Genomic DNA, 16829 nt, shown 5'->3' with positions numbered 1-16829 from the left:
CCTAATCCTCGCTCTTTAGTCCTGCACACTTCCTTCTACCCTATGCGCGCGCTAGGTGGAGTCTCCGGTCCTTAGTAAAGGGAAGGCTTCTTCGCCCCCTGGTGGTCATAAGTGGAAAGGTGAGTAAATCAGAAATCCTTCCCCCCCCACCCCCCCCACCCCCCCCCCGCGCTGCTTCCCAGAACAAATTTTCGTTAGTCTGGATAGCTAGGTCCTCGCGCTTCAGGAAAAGAGATTCTCCTGAGGGAGACAGCTATGTGAACAACTCTTTACGTTAGGAGTCTGAAAAGGGCCGTACGAATCGGGAGTAAGGATCTAGGATGGCCATTCAGCCTCTGCCGGAACACATCCCGGGATGGAACATCCTAGTCCTCCTGGGAAAAGGTAACTTTTTAAAAGGGTAAAATCATGACTCTCATACAATTATAAAATGAACACACATCACAGATTTTGTTTAACTCATGAAGTAATGAGGAAACCCTGTATTGGGTTCAGAGCAGAATCCAAAGAGCGGTATAGGCAATCAGGAAGCCTGAAATGAGTGTTAATAAATGTAAAACTGGCTTCCGTAGCAGGGGGCAGATCAATTGCATCTCCATCAGAAGAATTTCATTTGCATTTCATGTGTATTACTGTCAGTTTTCTACAATTTACAGAATTGTAAAAAAGCCACAAGACCATCAAAGGCACAGACTTTTATAAAATCAGATAACCCAGAAAGGGGCATTGGACAAAGCGTAGCATGCCATAGACACCTGGTAATCTTTTTTTTTTTTTGCCATTTTAATTTTTTCGCAGTTTTTCCAGACATTCCCAATGTAGTTAAACAGTTACTACTGTTGTTAAAAAGTTTTTTGTTAAACACAATGAAAATTTTCCTCCCTGTAACTTCCACTGCTATTTCTTGCTTCCTGCCTCTCTCTAAACGTTTAAGAAATTTAGTCTGTCCTTCACAAGATGGGCTTTCCATGAAGGGAGAGTTGTTATGGGACAGGAGGACAATTGCTGGACACATAGCAAGGAGGCCTGATTTCTAGACGCAGAGTTTCTGCCACAAAATAGCTGTCACTTGATCACGCAAACTATTTTCTCACCCGTCAAATAAGGGGGCTGCTCCCACTATGATTCGCAGGCTTTTCAAGATCGAGAATATCATAAATGCTTTATTTGCATTCAGGGGTCTCTTGTTTTGAAAGATTCCATATCCCTAACAAAATATATTTATTAGGTAATAAGAAATTAGGTTTCCTCAAACTGATAGATACAAATAGATTGGTGGTTGCCAGAGGGGGGAAGAGAGGGGACAAAAAAACGGGTGAAGGTGTTCAAAAGGTAAAAATATCTATGGATGTAATGTACAGCATGATGACTATTAACAATATTGTAGTGTATATTTGAAAGTTGCTAACGGAGTAGGTCTGAAAAGTTCTCATCACAAGAAAAAAATTTGTAACTGTGTGGTGATGGTGTTTTAACTTACTGTAATCATTTCACAATATGTACAGATATCAAATCATTACATTGTATACTTTAGACCAATACAATGTTATATGTCAATTGTATCCCAATAAAACTGGGAAACAGAAAAAAATTTGGTTTCCTATGAGAGAATGTTTTCACGAAGAAAAAAAAAATGATCTTTTGATTAGCCTATGTGGCCATAACAGAAATGACTATATGATTCCTTAAACTTTTTTTTTTCTGGTGAGGAAGATTGGCCCTGAGCTAACATCTGTGCCAGTCTTCCTCTATTTTGCATGTGGGACGCCACTACACCTTGGCTTGACAAGTGGTATAGCTCTGCACCCAGGATCCGAACCCACAAACTCCAGGCCCGCCAAAGCAGAGCCTGAGAACTTAACCACTACGCCACTCAGCCAGCCCCCTTTAAACTTTTTAAACATTGGAAACAGGAGAAAGAGCCCTTTAACTGCAGCTGGATCCAGGAACCCAGGCGGGGAAGCATCAGCAGAGTACTTTTATTCTGGCATTCTATGTGAAGGTAGTTATTCTAGACTTCAAGCCTTCTTTAAAAGTCCTATTAAGTATGAACCTTATATTGTTAATTTCATATTAACCTATTAATATTTGCTCTTTCCTGACAGGCAGAAGTCTGGGTTCCACTTGCGAGTTGTGTACAATAAACTGAAGAAAATCAGGTGCTGTGGGACAAGGGGCCCGGGTGAGGGGAGTCCTTGGGCTGGTGAGAAAGACTCTAATAATGACTCAAGTGCATTATAGGGTCTCCACGTAGGTGGACAGTGACTTAAGGCTCCAGGCTCAGCAGGAGCCCCTTCTGTCTGATGTAGTTTCATTTTTCTGTGGTGCTCAGTTTCCCACCCATTAGGTCTTAGTGTGGCCTGTTTCCCCATTAAACATAGTCAGGATTAATTCAAGGGTTCGTATTTGGGTCATAGATAAACCAGCCAACACTTCATTTCACCTTTACGAACAAACCAAAGACAGAATCCTGGGATGTGGGGGCTCCGCTTCCCTGTCTTTCCTGCCTCTAAGCCTGTTTCTTCCACACTGGAGGAAAGGACTGAGCCCTACCTCTTCTTGACCTCAGGGCCTGCTGTGGAGCAGGTGAGACCACTGTCTGCCTGGTGTACATCGAAGCAGTGTCTCCAGGGTGTGGTGTTCAGTAGAAAGAAATAAGAGAAGCTAGAGAGTTGAGGGGAAGAGGCTTTCTGTCCCCCTACAGCAATTCTTCCCCACTGCAGGGGGGGATAGAGAATAACTAAGACAGAGAATAAACTTCCTGACTTGCAGTTTTCCCCCTCTTACAGTTTGTAATAGTTTTTTATTGTTGCATAACACATTGCCCTGAAACCTAGCAGCTTGAAACATTAAATATTTATTATCTTATCGTTTCTGTGATTCAGGAATCCAGGCGCAGCTTAGGTGGGTGCCTCTGTTTCGAGATCTCTTACGAGACTACAATGAAAGTCTAAGCTGGGACTACAGCCTCATTTCATGGCTTGACTGTGGAAGGATCTGCTTCCAAGGTCACTCATGTGGTTGTTGGCAGGAATCAGTCCTCAGGTGCTGTTGGACTTGGTTCCGTGCTGGCTATTGGCTGGAGGCTGTCCTCAGTTCCTTGCCGTGTGGACCTCTCTGTAGGGCAGCTCACAACATGGCAGATGGCTTCCATCAGAGCAAGGAGGTGAGAAAAACAGAGAGAACGAGAAAGACAGAGAAAGAGATGGATGGAAGCCAAAGTGTTTTTGCAATCTGACCTCAGATGTGGCATCCCGTCTCTTTTGTCATATTCTGTTCATTAAAAGCAAGTCATTAGGTTCAGCTCACACTCAAGGTGAGGGGACTACATGACGGAATGAAGACCAGGAGCCGTCTCAGTGGCTCCCTAGGACACAGCTCAAATCTGCTCTTTCACCCCGTGTCAGACCTGGACAGCTCTGACCCATTCTCCAAGCCTCAGAGTAGATGCTTCACCCTCCAGGATTGAGTTAATGGTCCTTCGAGCATGCCTCTGTGACACCCTGGACTTCTCCATCTAGCCCCCACCACAGCATGTCATTACCTAGCCACTGGTCTGCCTCCTGCCCCTTCTGTAAGCTCTGTGAGGACAGCCACCTTGTCTCTTGTCTTCACTGATGTGGACCCAGACCCAAGCATAGGGCCAAAACATACTGGGCACTCGGGGTATGTTTACTAAATTTATTAAACGACAGTTCTTATAATATGTCTTTGCTGTGTCTTTCTTTTGATTAAAATTTATCAGTAGCTTCTCGTTACAAAGAATAGAGAGTCCAGACTCTCCTTAGAGTAGCATGCAAGCCCTTGCCCAGTCTGGCCCCAGTCCCATGGACTATTCGTCCCTGACACACATGGCCCCAGCATCAGCCTCATCAAACCCTCACCTCTTCTCTGAACCTGTTGTGCCCAGGATTTCCCATCTATCCTTGCCTCACATGTCCTTTTCCCGTTTCATGTCTGGCAAATCCCTTCTCCTCCTTCAAGACCAAAGCCTTCTCTAGTTCACTCAGGTTGTCTCCTTGGCCTCTCTGCCCACCCACCCCTAAAAACACTTGTTCAGATCTCTTTTTAAAGTGCACCCTGTGTTGTCTTATACCTAGTGGCTTACACATCTGTCTCCTTGGCTAGACCATGAACTACTTGAGAGCCATGACCGGGTATGATAGCATTCACCTTTCAGGACATAGATGCAAACATCTGGAGAGTAGAGAAAGAATAGTTGGCTACTTACACACACACACACACACACACACATACATATATACATGTGCTCCCTAGAGACGCTTCTCTCCCTAAGGAAGAAAGAAGATCCTTCCTGGATCCTGGCTCTTAAACTAAATGCAATTGCAACTCCATGTGTCTTGAAGGATGAACTCTATGTCACTGAATTGTGTTTAAAATAATAGGTTTTGTTTATAAAGATGTTTTATATCATGTTGTTCAGAGGTTTTCCTAACATGAATCTGCATATACCTAGGGCTATGATTTAACAATATAAATAATTTTTGCACCGTGTAAATATATTCTTATTTTTATACAAATTCCTCAATCCCTGGAGCCCTAAAGCTCATGGTGGACTCTACAGAGCCTGGTAAGGAAGTGGGAAGATGCAGTGGGGAGCCTCATGCGCAGAAGCCTGCTGTTGCTTCTGAGCTGCAGAAGACACGTCTGTTGTTTGCAACACCTGCTGCAAGTGACAGGGTGAACACAATGGAGCGCCGGTGAAAGGCAATTGAATAGTTATGGCTTTCAACGTTTTGTAGTTAAGAAAATAAGCCCTCAAGTGTATTTCTCCATTTGGATGTTTAAATGACCATGCTGAATCTTTTATTGCACTTTTACAGTTTTTCTTTTTTTTTTTGTTCTTCAAGATCTCATAATAACTTGGGGAGATGGAGTAGATATTATTATCCGCATTTTGTCATGAATTAAATTAAGCACAGAAAAATCGGGTGATTGTCCCAAGCTCTCGTAGGATACTGATAGCATGCTGGGAGAGGTGTGGTTTCCTGCCCAGGTGTTGAAACCAAACCGCCCAGATCAAATCTTGGTTCTACCTTCACCCCCTGTGTGACCTCAAAAAGTTAGTTGACCGCCCTGTCTCAGTTTTGTTATCTGCAAGCAGAAAAAATAACAATACGCGTATCATGGGTTTTTGTAACAATGAGTTACTTTATGGCAATAATTAATTCCTTTATTCAGCCACTTGAAAAGAAGCCTACTAACCCATGATAACTACATTATTTTCTCTGACAGCACGGAGAACTGAAAGGTGCCCGGAATATTTCAACCACCAGTGAAATAACCCTCTCGAGACTCAGCCTCAGTGAAGGCAGCATTTTCAAAGTAAGTTCAACAGGATAAAACATTTCATGAGACACTCCAAGGAATAAAAGAGTTTGGTGGTGACAGAGTTCAGAAAACATGGTGAAATGCATCCTTCCTCTTAGAGAGTCATGACTGCACGTTTGCAAGTTACAGGCACTGAGTAAACCTGCTAGTCGACAACTAGTTTTAGTTGATCAGCACAGGATTCTTCACACTTGTTTGACCGTATAATGTTTAGTCCCTTCAAACACCTGTTATTTGACAGGACCAGTGCCCTACAGATAGCGCTGAGCTATAGAATGTTGCAGTAGAACATGGGAGCGGCAGCAAGTGTCTGCAAGTGAAGCAAAGATGATCCTTTTAGGTTCTTGTTTTTGAAAGGAAGAAGGTGACATTTCAGTTCTATATAATATGAATTCTGGTCATAGTTTCCATCTTTTAGGCCTGTGACTCAGAGGAAAAAAAGAAAAATACGTTTTATCACTTTTTAAGCTTTTCCAGATAAGGAAACAGAGGCACAGAGAGCAGACTCCCTGTTCCTGTGCCCTTCAGTTCCCTCCTTCAGAAATGCCTTTCCTGTTCCTCTTTGCACACCCAGAGACTAGGAGACCTGTCACGGTGCGGCTTGAATGCCACCTCCCCCACCAAACTTGCCTTGATTCCCTTCACTGTCCCTCCTCTGGAAGCTTCCAGCATTGTTATCACTCGGCCCTTGGTGTAATCGTGGTTTATGTTCTTATATCTCATCAGACTTTTCAATTCCTTCAAGGCAGCAGCTGCCTCTTAGTTATCTTTCCATTTCCTGCTCCATCTGCCACATGTGGTGCATAGTACATAGTAGAGTTCAATAAATAATTGTCTACCATTTTGTTGAATGAATAAATCACTTGGGCAGAATAAATCAAGGGGCAGAAGAAGGGATGAGCTTCCTCTACCCGACAAAGAGATGGTAAACCATGTATGCTCTGATGGCGTTGCCTTGAGACAAATGATCATCATGAAAATGACTACCCAGCTACTCAGAGTCACATTAGTGAGTCCCTCCCCCTCCTCACTGTACCCAGTGAAGGTTTGTCTTCATAGAATTAGCTTTGCTCTACCTGAATCCACATTTGAACCAATATGACCCCTCTCCTACCCAGAGATGCTAAATTAACAAATGTTTTCATACCATGCGTATATAACTAGTCCATTGGGATACTATAACAATACCATAGACAGTGATTTATGAACAACAGGAATTTCTTTCTTACAGCTCTGGAGGCTGAAAGTCTGCAATCAGGGTGACTGCATAGTTGGATGAAGGCCCTTTTCCAGGTCACAGCCCTCTCATTGTATCCTCACATGGCAGAATGGGCTAGGGAGACTTGTGGGATCTCTTTCACAAGAGCAGGAATCCCATTCCTGACAACTCACCCCTCAGGACCTAAGCAGCTCCCAAAGGCCCCACCTCCTAATACCATCACATTGGACATTAGGATTTCAACATATGAATTGGGGGGGTGGGGGGGACTCAAGCATTCAGACCATCTCAACAGGGATAGACAGAAAGGGATAATATGAGATATGTGAGTGTGTTTGTGTGTGTGTGTCTGTGTCTTTGTGAGGGACAGAGAATGAGGAGGAGGATAGGGAGGACAGAGGCATGGAGAGAGTTATGCAGAGGCAGACTAATAACAAAGTCAGAGATTGAGATGGAGGTGTATTAGCTCCAGGTATAAGAGGTTAGAAAAGAGAACCACGCAAACTTTTAAACTCCAGTGCTTTCCCCATCACCTTTCCCTGGGAGAGAATTTAGGATTAAAGATAAATAATTCAAAAAGACATAAACTCAGCATTTACACCATGGGAATCATGAGAGAGTGGTTGGGGCGGTCCCAGTTTCATTTGCATCCTATTCTTGGCTCCGCCCCTGCCCAGAAGGTGCAATGTTCAGGCCTGATGAGTACCTGAGAACTACATCTGGAGACAAGTCCAAGGGAGAACACAGACATTACACATGATGATGAGGACAGTGACAACAACCTTCACTGCTGCATCTCCCTTTAAAAGTCACAAAGTATTTTTACTTATGTATCTTTTGATCCTCACAACTGCCCCAAAATATAGGTCTTGTGGGTATTTTAATCCCCATTTGAGAGATGAGAAATCTGAAGCTGAGAAAAGAAAAATGACTTTTCAGAAATAACATAACCAGGAAGAAGTAACAGTACAAAACCAATGACCTCTTAGCACCCATCTCCTTGTCTTTCTGAGAGCATACCCATTTGTCTCTACCCAGCAATGTTCTAGTGGGACATCCAGGGTGTTCCTTGTGTTTAGGGCAACAGAAAACTCATCATTGCTCTCTTCAAAGCATCCTTAAGCTCTCTGTTCCTCATGCTATAGATTAAGGGGTTCAGCACAGGGGTGATGAATGTGTAAACCACAGACACTACCTGGCCTCTCTCCGGAGAGTAGCTGGAGCTGGGGCACAGGTAGATGAGGCTTGTACATCCATACTGGAGCAGGACCACAGTCAGGTGGGAGGAGCAGGTGGAGAAGGCCTTTTGCCTCCCTTCTGCAGAGCGGATCTTCAGGATGGCAGCCACAATGAAGGCATAGGAGAGAGTGATCAGCAGGAAGGGGATGGTGAGGACAGTGACACTGACCACAAACAGAGTGGCCTCATGGACATGAGTATCTGCACAGGCCAGTCTCATGACAGGGAGGACATCACAATAGAACAGGCTGACTTCTTTGCTGCTACAGAAGGGGAGTTGGAAGATGAGCACAGTCAGCTGCATGGCCAAGATGAACCCAAGCATCAGAGATCCCAGGGACAGCCGAACACACAACCGCCAGCTCATCATGAGAGTGTAATGCAAAGGGTGACAGATGGCCACAAACCGGTCATAGGCCATGATGGCCAGCAGAATGCAGTCAGCGCTACCCAGGAAGATGAAGAAGAACATCTGGGTGCCACAGCCAGGCAGGGAGATGAGGGTTCTCTCTGGGGACAGGATGCTGGCCAGAGTCAGAGGGGCAATGGTGGAAGAGTAGCAGACCTCCAGAGCTGCCAAGTTGGCCAGGAAGAAGTACATGGGGGTGTGGAGAGAATGGTTGATCCAGATGATGAGAGAAATGGAGACGTTGCCGCTGATGCTGACCAGGTACATAATCAGGAAGGTCACGAAGATCAGCATCTGCACCTCGGGGAGTTTGGAGAAGGGGCGGAAGTGGAAGTGAATCATCCCAGTTTGGTTTGCATCCTCCATGTATTCAATGCATTGGGCCTGCTAATGGCACAGGCACTGCCTCCTAAGGATAGATAAAAGTCAGGACACAGTGCTTCCACAGGATGACCCATTCACCTCCTGGCTTCGTCCTTCCCTCATCTCTTCAACTCCAACCATCTTGTTCTCCAGTCTAAATTCATCAACTCACTTCTACAACAGTTTTTTGTTGTTCTAATCACCTAGAGGTAGTTTACCATTGAAATTTTTTTTCATTGTGGTAAAATATACATTACATAATATTTATAATTTTAGCCATGCATAAGTGTACAATTCAGTAACATTAAATACATTGATAATGTCGCGTAACCATCATTTCTATCGATATCCAAAATGTTTTTATCATCCCTAGCAAAAACTTTGCACCCACTAAACAATGACTCCCCATTATCTCCTTCTCCTAGTCCCTAGTAACCTCTATCCTTCTTTGTGTCTCTAGGAATTTGCCTCTTCTAGGCAACTCATAAGTAGAATCATACGCTATTTCTCCTCTGTGTCTGACTTGTTTCACTGAGCATAGTTTTTCAAGGTCCATCCATGTGGTAGTAAACATCAAAATTGCATTCCTTTTTATGACTGAATAATATTCCATTGTGAGTATATACCACCTTTTGTTCATCCATTCATGTGTTCATGGACACTTGACACATTTTGGCTACTGTGAATAACGCTGCTGAGAACATTGGTGTACAAAAATCTGTTCAAATCAGCACCAGTATACCATTCCAAGAAATCAAGCCTCTCTACTCCCTTAATCCCTTGCCTGGTTTTCAGTAGTACAGCATCTGGTGTCAAATCGTCTAGGTTCTAAATCCTTATCTGCCATTAACCAACGGTATGATCTTGAGCAACTTGTTGAAGCTTTCTGCTTCCATTTCTTTATCTATAAAAAAAATTAGGATACAACTATTGACTGTTGCGAGAAGTAAATGTGCCTGGCACATAGTAAACTCTCCATAAATGTTCGCAATAATCATGAATACTACTGTTCTTCCAGTTTTTCAAGACCTCCTTGATGCCTCCCGTTCCCCTACCTAAGCCCTCTTTCGGCTTTACTCCTTGCCCAGTCCAACCAAGATCTATAATCTGTCTCTTCTATTAGTCTTTTGCCAATATTGTCACCATCCTTGGCTCATTGACATTATGCAAACCCTGTTAACTTCTAAATATCCAACATCTCTATATCAAGGTTGAACATGAATGAAGAAGTTCACAAAATTCTGCTGATTGGTGCCACATTAGAGATAGAGTAGCATTATCAACCCTTGCACTGTCCCCACTCCTCTGAGTCAGCTCCTCCTTCTGTTTCCAACAAAGACTAGTGCAAATTTCCCTGGTCTCTTCAAGTCCTCTCTTCTACAACCTCCTACTTCACTGATAGATGACCCAGCCTCCAACTTTACAGACAAAATGACAGAAGATTCCTGGAGGCAACTCATTGTCATTCTCACTATCTATGGACCTATAACATTCTCTGCCTAGCCATACAACCATAACACATTCCCTTATGCCTCTGTGGACATGTCCCTTCTCCTCTGCAAAGCTGGTGGTCTCAGTGCCTCCTGCTTCCTCTGGGACTTGCTCCACAAGTTATTCCCTTATCTCTAATATCTGCATCTGCACCCCTGTCTACAGCAATTTTATTTTCCATGTTTAAAAGCAACCTCCCTCAACCTTACATCATCCTCTGATGCCTCCCTGTCTCCTTCCCACTAGAACCATTTCCTATACTTTCTTTAGCACAGCCACCTGGTTTCCATCTTACTCCCTCAGACCATTCTAATGAGGTCACCAATGACTCCCAAATTACTGAATCCAATAGCTACTTTTGACTTGATCTCTATTGCATTTGAGGCTGCTGGCTACTCCCTTTTCCTTGAAATTCCTCATCCATGGCCTCTGTGATACAATTCTACCCAGATTCCCTTCCTACCTCTCTGGACACTCTGTTTCCATCACTTTCAGAGACTGTTCTTCCTCTTGGTGATTCACAAAAGGAAAGTTTTATTGATTATTCTAGGCCAGCCACCCAGATCCACTCTCCACCCTGCTCAGCCCGTGGGAGGCTGGTCACTTAGGACTGCATCAGCCGGACTCCCTCACTCTGTGGCTTCTGGTTGGATTTGGCCAATGAGAGGTACTTGCAGGAGAATAAAGGGTAGCATAAAGAGAGGTAGGGTATTTACTACACACACATACACACACTCACAAATACACAACCACTACCCATTCTCCCTCTACCACCATGATTCTGCAACCACACTTCTGGTTTTGTGGCCCATCCTCTATGGCTCCAGGTTTTGCTGGCTCCAGTAACAACAAGCTTCCTTCATCTTGTCACTTCAGGCCCAAGGGTGGAAACAGCTTCTGCCACTGCTAGTCCCTGAGTGCCTCACCATCCCTTATAGGTGCCCTTAATTCTGCCATCTGCTCTGTAAATGGTCCCAACATTAAATGTGAAGTCCTGTCCACAAGGACTAGCATGGAGAAGTTTTAATAGATGATTGTTGAACACATCCAGAGAAAGAATCTTGAATTTTGATTTATTTCAGAATCTCTTCATCCAGTTTTCTTTCCACTGCAAGGATCAGTAGGAAAGGATTTCAGGGCAAGTTTACATGGTAGCCAAAACTACACATCCCAACTACATGCACACACCACACCACATCTACCCCAGAAATGGAAACTGACGTTCCAATGATTAAGAACTTCACGTGCCACAGTAAGGGGGAGAAATACTTTGCACCCAGAGTTAAACCAAAACTAATGGGATCCCCCTGACTGGTTTTGGACCTCAAAAAGAATATAGTTTTGCTTATTTTTGCTGTGCTGATATCTGAAAGTATGTCATGACCTTTGCAAATATGATAACCATGTAAGGATGATGTTGTTTTACACCATAAACAGAATAATTTTACCTTAATATCCTTGCTAATTTGTAGTTTTGTCCTCTGAATATTTGTTGTGTTTGTGTCCAGCAAGCCAATCCTTTTAAAGTCTGAGTCCCTGCATGCTTTGCAAGTCAAATTTTTCTTTCCTTTCCTAAATGCTTCTGCCACTGTATTGTCATCTATTTGCCACAGCCTTATGTGGGGTAGGAGACTTGGAAGATGGGTAACATCTTAGTAGGAAGATTCTCATCCAGAAGTTTCCAAAAGTATTGTTCTTTGAGAATCTTAATTCCTTTTCCGGGAGCGACATCAGGAGCACACATCTGCCCGCCTCTCTCTTTATGCAGGGTGAGTGAAGATGCTCAGCACACCCTCTACCCCAAATATTTGACCTCCGTGAATTAAACACTCAGGGGACAAGTCAGGCTCAAGGAAGAGAACTATTATCTATAACCGGAGATCTCACCGCCCCTCTAATGATATGTTTGCCTCTGTGTTCACTTGGTAACTTCTGTCTCATCCATGGACTCCAAGCTCCATGAGGGCAGGGACCAATGGGGTTCCATTCTTCACTAATGTCTAGGATGTAGCAGAGTGCTGGGCGCTATGTAACTCTGTATTGACGTGAACATTGGAGATTTACTGAGGCTCTATCAATGCCAGTGGCTGATATTCCATACTTTTCAAGTGGAAGTCAGCTGTGTTTTAGTTGTCTGATACCAGAGGGGCATACACTTTCCTGAAAGAAAGTCAGCAATTGTTGGGATTTTCTTTTTTTTTTTTTTTTTTCAGTTAGGAAGATTGACCCTTAGCTATCAGATGTTGCCAATCTTCCTCTTTTTGCTTGAGGAAGATTGTTGCTGAGGTAACATCTGTGCCAATCTTCCTCTATTTTATGTGGGATGCCGCCACAGCATGGCTTGAGGAGCAGTGCTGGGTCCATGCTCAGAATCCGAACCTGCAAACCCCAGGTCAGCAAAGTGGAGCACACCCACTTAACCACTATGCCACTGCCTAGCCTCGAAAGTCAGCAATTTTCAAGAAGAGTTTTTAAATGTTATTGCGTTGAATCAGTATTCTCACCTTGAAGGTGTTATCCTAAGGAAAGAATCTGGACTACGAGGCCAAATATACAAAGACATGCCCAATATGCTTCAATGAGTGTTTAAAAAGGAAATAAGGCAAATGCTTAACAAAGGGCAACATTCTAGCCACTTGAGGAATATTCATGTGATGTATTATTATATTGCCATTAAAATTGTTATACTTGAGGTTCAATAAAGTAAGAAAGTGCTTATAGTATAATGTTAAATGAAGAAAATGAAGAGACAAAGTTGCATACATAACATGATACCAGTCATGTGACCAGCATAAAAGGAAACAATAAACTCTTAATGTTGTTTTTAAGAGAAATGGGAGATTACTATTTTCCTCATGGTTTTCTGCACTTTCGAGTTTTCTGTAAAGAACATGTGTTTATTTTTTAAATTATAAAACTGTTTTTTATTTCTAAAATTCCTGTTTGAGAGACAAGGAGACTGAAGTTCCATAACACACCCCTAGTTATACAACCAGTAATTGATGGAACCAGGATTAATGCCTAGATAAGGACACAAAATCTGTGCACTCGTCAATGACACAGTCCAAGATTGTGCTAAATCTACGTATTTATGTGTGTATGTGTTTGTTCATTTCCAGATATATTGCACTCTTGACTTGGGCTGAGTGTATTATGTATTTACTCTTCCAGCCTTCCTTCCCTCGTTCCTTCTTCTTTTTTTTCTTTACCCTCGTCTCTTCTTAGAGTCAACCTTTTAGATTTGGCTCATCGTTCTAGAACATTGAGATTCTATGGAGAATTCCACTTCTTTGCTCTAACAAATAATCAATTTCTCCCCACCATCATCTACAAATTTAATGAACATTTTCCACAAAGCTCTAGCTGGGTGTAAGACCATAATTCCTGGAAGCCACATCCCTCAGCATACTACCCTCAACATCTCTCAAATTTTCTTTAGAGTATCCATTAGTTTTCAAATAAATTTAAAAATAAAAGGCTGTGTGGAACATCTCCAGAACACTTAAAAACTACAAGGAATTCCATTTCAATAAACAATCACATTGTTTATTTAAGACATGTTCAGCATTCCTTAGATAACGAGTCATCTGCAATCTCAAGGAAGTCCCCACACCCTGCACCGAGACACACATATTTTGGGGAGCAGAACACACATATATGCCATCCTACTTGACCATAAGAGGCACATAATTCATGTTTCTCTTTTTGCCTTAGCTGCTAGGAAGCCCAAAACTAAGGTTTATATTCAAGTGCTTAGCATTCCTCAGCCCCAGGATCTCTGTTGCTATTTAATTTTTGCCTTTCATACTGTGCAAGTTGATTTTGATCTCACTGTAGCTAGGGTCTTATTGTAAGGCACTTTATTTTTAGGAGCATTCAAAGCATCATAAATATATTATACAAATAAAAAATTATTCTTGCCTTTTGTGTCCTCAGTCAAGGCATTGATGAGTTAATGAGAAATCTCTCCACTCTCTATTCCCACGTTAGCTCCTCCTCTAGGGTCTTCTCGATGGGATAAACATGACAATGCTGTGAGCTTGATTGTAGCTAAATGCTCTCTTCCATTTCTGCTTTATTCTCCCTCTGCTGCTGCACAATTCCTTACTTCTTGAAGGTTGAATGGGGGAACTCCATGTCTCTTCTTACCCAAGAAATATAAACCCTCAGCCACGTTGCATCCTCTTTGATGAGTCTCTTTGGTGGTACGAGCACTGTGTTCAAACACTTGGAGAACATTCACAGGGAGCATTTCCTTTCCCATAAAGATCTTTGCATATTCTTCTACCTCCTTCATTCACAAGGTATAATTAAGAGAGCTGTTTATGTATTCACTTGTTTGACAAGTATTTATTAAGCATCTACTATCAACTAGGCATTGGGTATGTAGCTTGGAAACTGAGTGGATTACACTGTGTTTTCTGGGTGTCTCAGCAAAGCATCTACTTCTCCTACAAGGAGGGTGGACAGCTCTTTCTCACTACTCTCAGGCAACCTAAGAAATTGGTCACATTTCTAGGGAGAGACACACTTATCCTTCTCTCACTTTCAGCAGTAGAGTGCCTGTTTTGGAGACTCATTGGTTGTTAGTGTATTTGGCATAAATTGTCACTTCACTGGTTCTGGGAGGTTAAAGTATTGTTCCACTTCGTTTGTCACTCTACCCCAGGAAGCCCCTCAGAGGATCAGGAAATCCCAAGGTCAGTAGTGCTCATTGGTCCCTTCCCCAGCATCTAGACCACACAACATTCCATCAACCTAGTCTTCCCCTTACCTCCCTTACATTCTGCCTAGAGAGGCTGGCAACCACATCCTTCCTGGAGGCTGACTGAAGCACAAGCTGGCATCCTCTTCTTAATATCTTGGGAAGTATGGAGAACGAATCTCTGAGAAACCACCCAGCACTGAGGAAAGGACACATCTAGATACTGTTAGCCTTTCCCTTCCACCTCTTCTCAAGGGAAGAACGTGGGACTTTGGGACTTGCAGAGACGGAATTCTGGCCTCTCTCTCAACTCTCACTCTTTCTCACCTCATTTCTGGTGAATTCCCTGCCTACTTTGGTTCAATAATGCCCCAAGAGGCTAAGTTAGCTTTTATCTTGACCATCCCCTGTAGGTCGATGTTTAAACACAAACAGGAATTGTTTGGGGACGTAATATTCTAAACTAATTTAATTGCTACTAGACCTCGCTCTATTTTAATTGTTGCTTAAATTTTTACTCTCCAAGTTGGAGGGACCTTAGCAAGATATACAGTTTTAATTTATCCAAAAAAACGTTAATTTGGTGCCCCTAGACAAGTTCTAAGAATCCTTCAAAACTCAGTGAAGTGTCACCTGTTAAATGAAGCCACATTCTGATACACACGCCTCCCCCAACTTTCTTCCAAAAAGGAAAATTCACATCCTGCTTCATGTTCTTGGTGGCTTTGTGCCCACCCCAATTATAGCACTTATCACTCTGTATTGTGTTCATTATATTACTTGTTATTCCACCCCTACTAGGATAGGCCCTCAATGGGAACAACAGTTAACTAGGTATTGCGTTACATTGTCTAGTGTGGCGCTAAGCACCTAACAGATGCCTGGTATTCATTGATTGTAGAATGTCATAGTGCTGGGTGTTCCTTTATTTAGTCACCAAATCTTGTTCAAGACTCTACCACACTCCCTATAAATGAAGTGTTTGATACCATTGCTTGACAATGAACCCAGCCAAGGCTATTATAAAATGTAGGAAAAAGATGTTCCAAACTTCAGTCATTAATGAACAACCGTCACAATTTATGTTTCATCTGAGTTACTGGTATCATATACTTAACGGTTTTCATGACTTCAATTCAACTCACTCCGTTTTTGTTACATAACAATGTGTCTTGTACCAGCTATATATTTTTTTTATCTCTCACTTTTAAGTAAATACAAAAAATGTTTAAATGCTCTTTCATCACCTAAAATTTTCACTTCAAGAACCAGTATCTCTGAAAGCTCTGGAAAATTATTGACATGAAGGCCTACAGGTGTGTGTGCGTGTGTGTGTGCTCACGCGTGTGAGAGAGAGGGAGGGAGGGAGGGAGGGAGGCAGAGAACTTGACATAGTTTGTCAAAGCAATCTTGAAAGAAAAATGCAAAACAGTTCCTGAAGAAACACTCACCAGCCATTTGAGAGTCTAACTGTGCGTCTACTGAGCTGGAAGATCTTTCAGAAAGGATAAGTGGTCAAGTGTCCACTCAAAGAATACCACCCTGCTCTAGAGTAGAAGCTGCAAGCTGCTGGCTCACATGCTACAAACAGGCTCTGGATGGCTTTTCAGATGGCTTGTGATCAGGGGTTTGGTTATATTGCCTAAAGCTTCAGAACGCAATGCAGCAGTCTGGCTGCCAAGCTTAAGTTGGAATTCAATTTGCTAGGAGTCTAGACCCTTTCCACTGCAGCCGGAGCCACAGCTGTCTCTGAGTGACACTGCAGGCAATTTGGCAGTACTTTATTAATTCCAACCACACGAAATATTTTTTTCTTGCTTCTTTCCTTTTATCAGTTTTGAAAATAATGACCCTCATTTTCTGAAGATGACTGGGTTTTTAAAAATTATTTTATTGAGGTCATATTGGTTTATAACACATTGTCATTTCAGATTTACATTATTATATATCAGTTTCTGTATAGACTGTATCACGCTCACCCCCCATAGTCTAGTGTTTATCCATCACCACACATATGCACCCCTTTACCCTTTCGACCACACCCCAACCTC

At 42.7% G+C, this 16829-nt stretch overlaps 1 protein-coding gene and 1 long non-coding RNA gene across 2 annotated transcripts; one reads left to right on the top strand and one right to left on the bottom strand.

Annotated features, from left to right (window-relative positions):
• The first annotated feature begins 534 nt into the window (after window positions 1-534).
• Window positions 535-3710, top strand: LOC106844400 (uncharacterized). The gene is made up of 3 exons (XR_006515101.2): window positions 535-2002; window positions 2106-2159; window positions 2886-3710. It is a non-coding gene; the product is annotated as an uncharacterized lncRNA (long non-coding RNA).
• A 3379-nt stretch (window positions 3711-7089) lies between these two features.
• On the bottom strand, window positions 7090-8646 carry LOC106844352 (olfactory receptor 10V1-like). The gene has a single exon (XM_044749883.2). It carries the CDS (start codon window positions 8583-8585, stop codon window positions 7647-7649), a length of 939 nt encoding a protein of 312 aa, XP_044605818.2. The 5' UTR covers window positions 8586-8646; the 3' UTR covers window positions 7090-7646.
• Between the last annotated feature and the right edge of the window lie 8183 nt (window positions 8647-16829).

This window comes from Equus asinus, chromosome 17, assembly GCF_041296235.1.
Source record: "Equus asinus isolate D_3611 breed Donkey chromosome 17, EquAss-T2T_v2, whole genome shotgun sequence".
Lineage (NCBI taxonomy): Eukaryota > Metazoa > Chordata > Mammalia > Perissodactyla > Equidae > Equus > Equus asinus.
This window is presented reverse-complemented; position numbering and strand designations above follow the sequence as displayed.

Excerpts from the sequence above, each read along its gene's own strand:
- LOC106844352 (XM_044749883.2), bottom strand. The coding sequence starts at position 8,585 with ATGGAGGATGCAAACCAAACTGGGATGATTCACTTCCACTTCCGCCCC.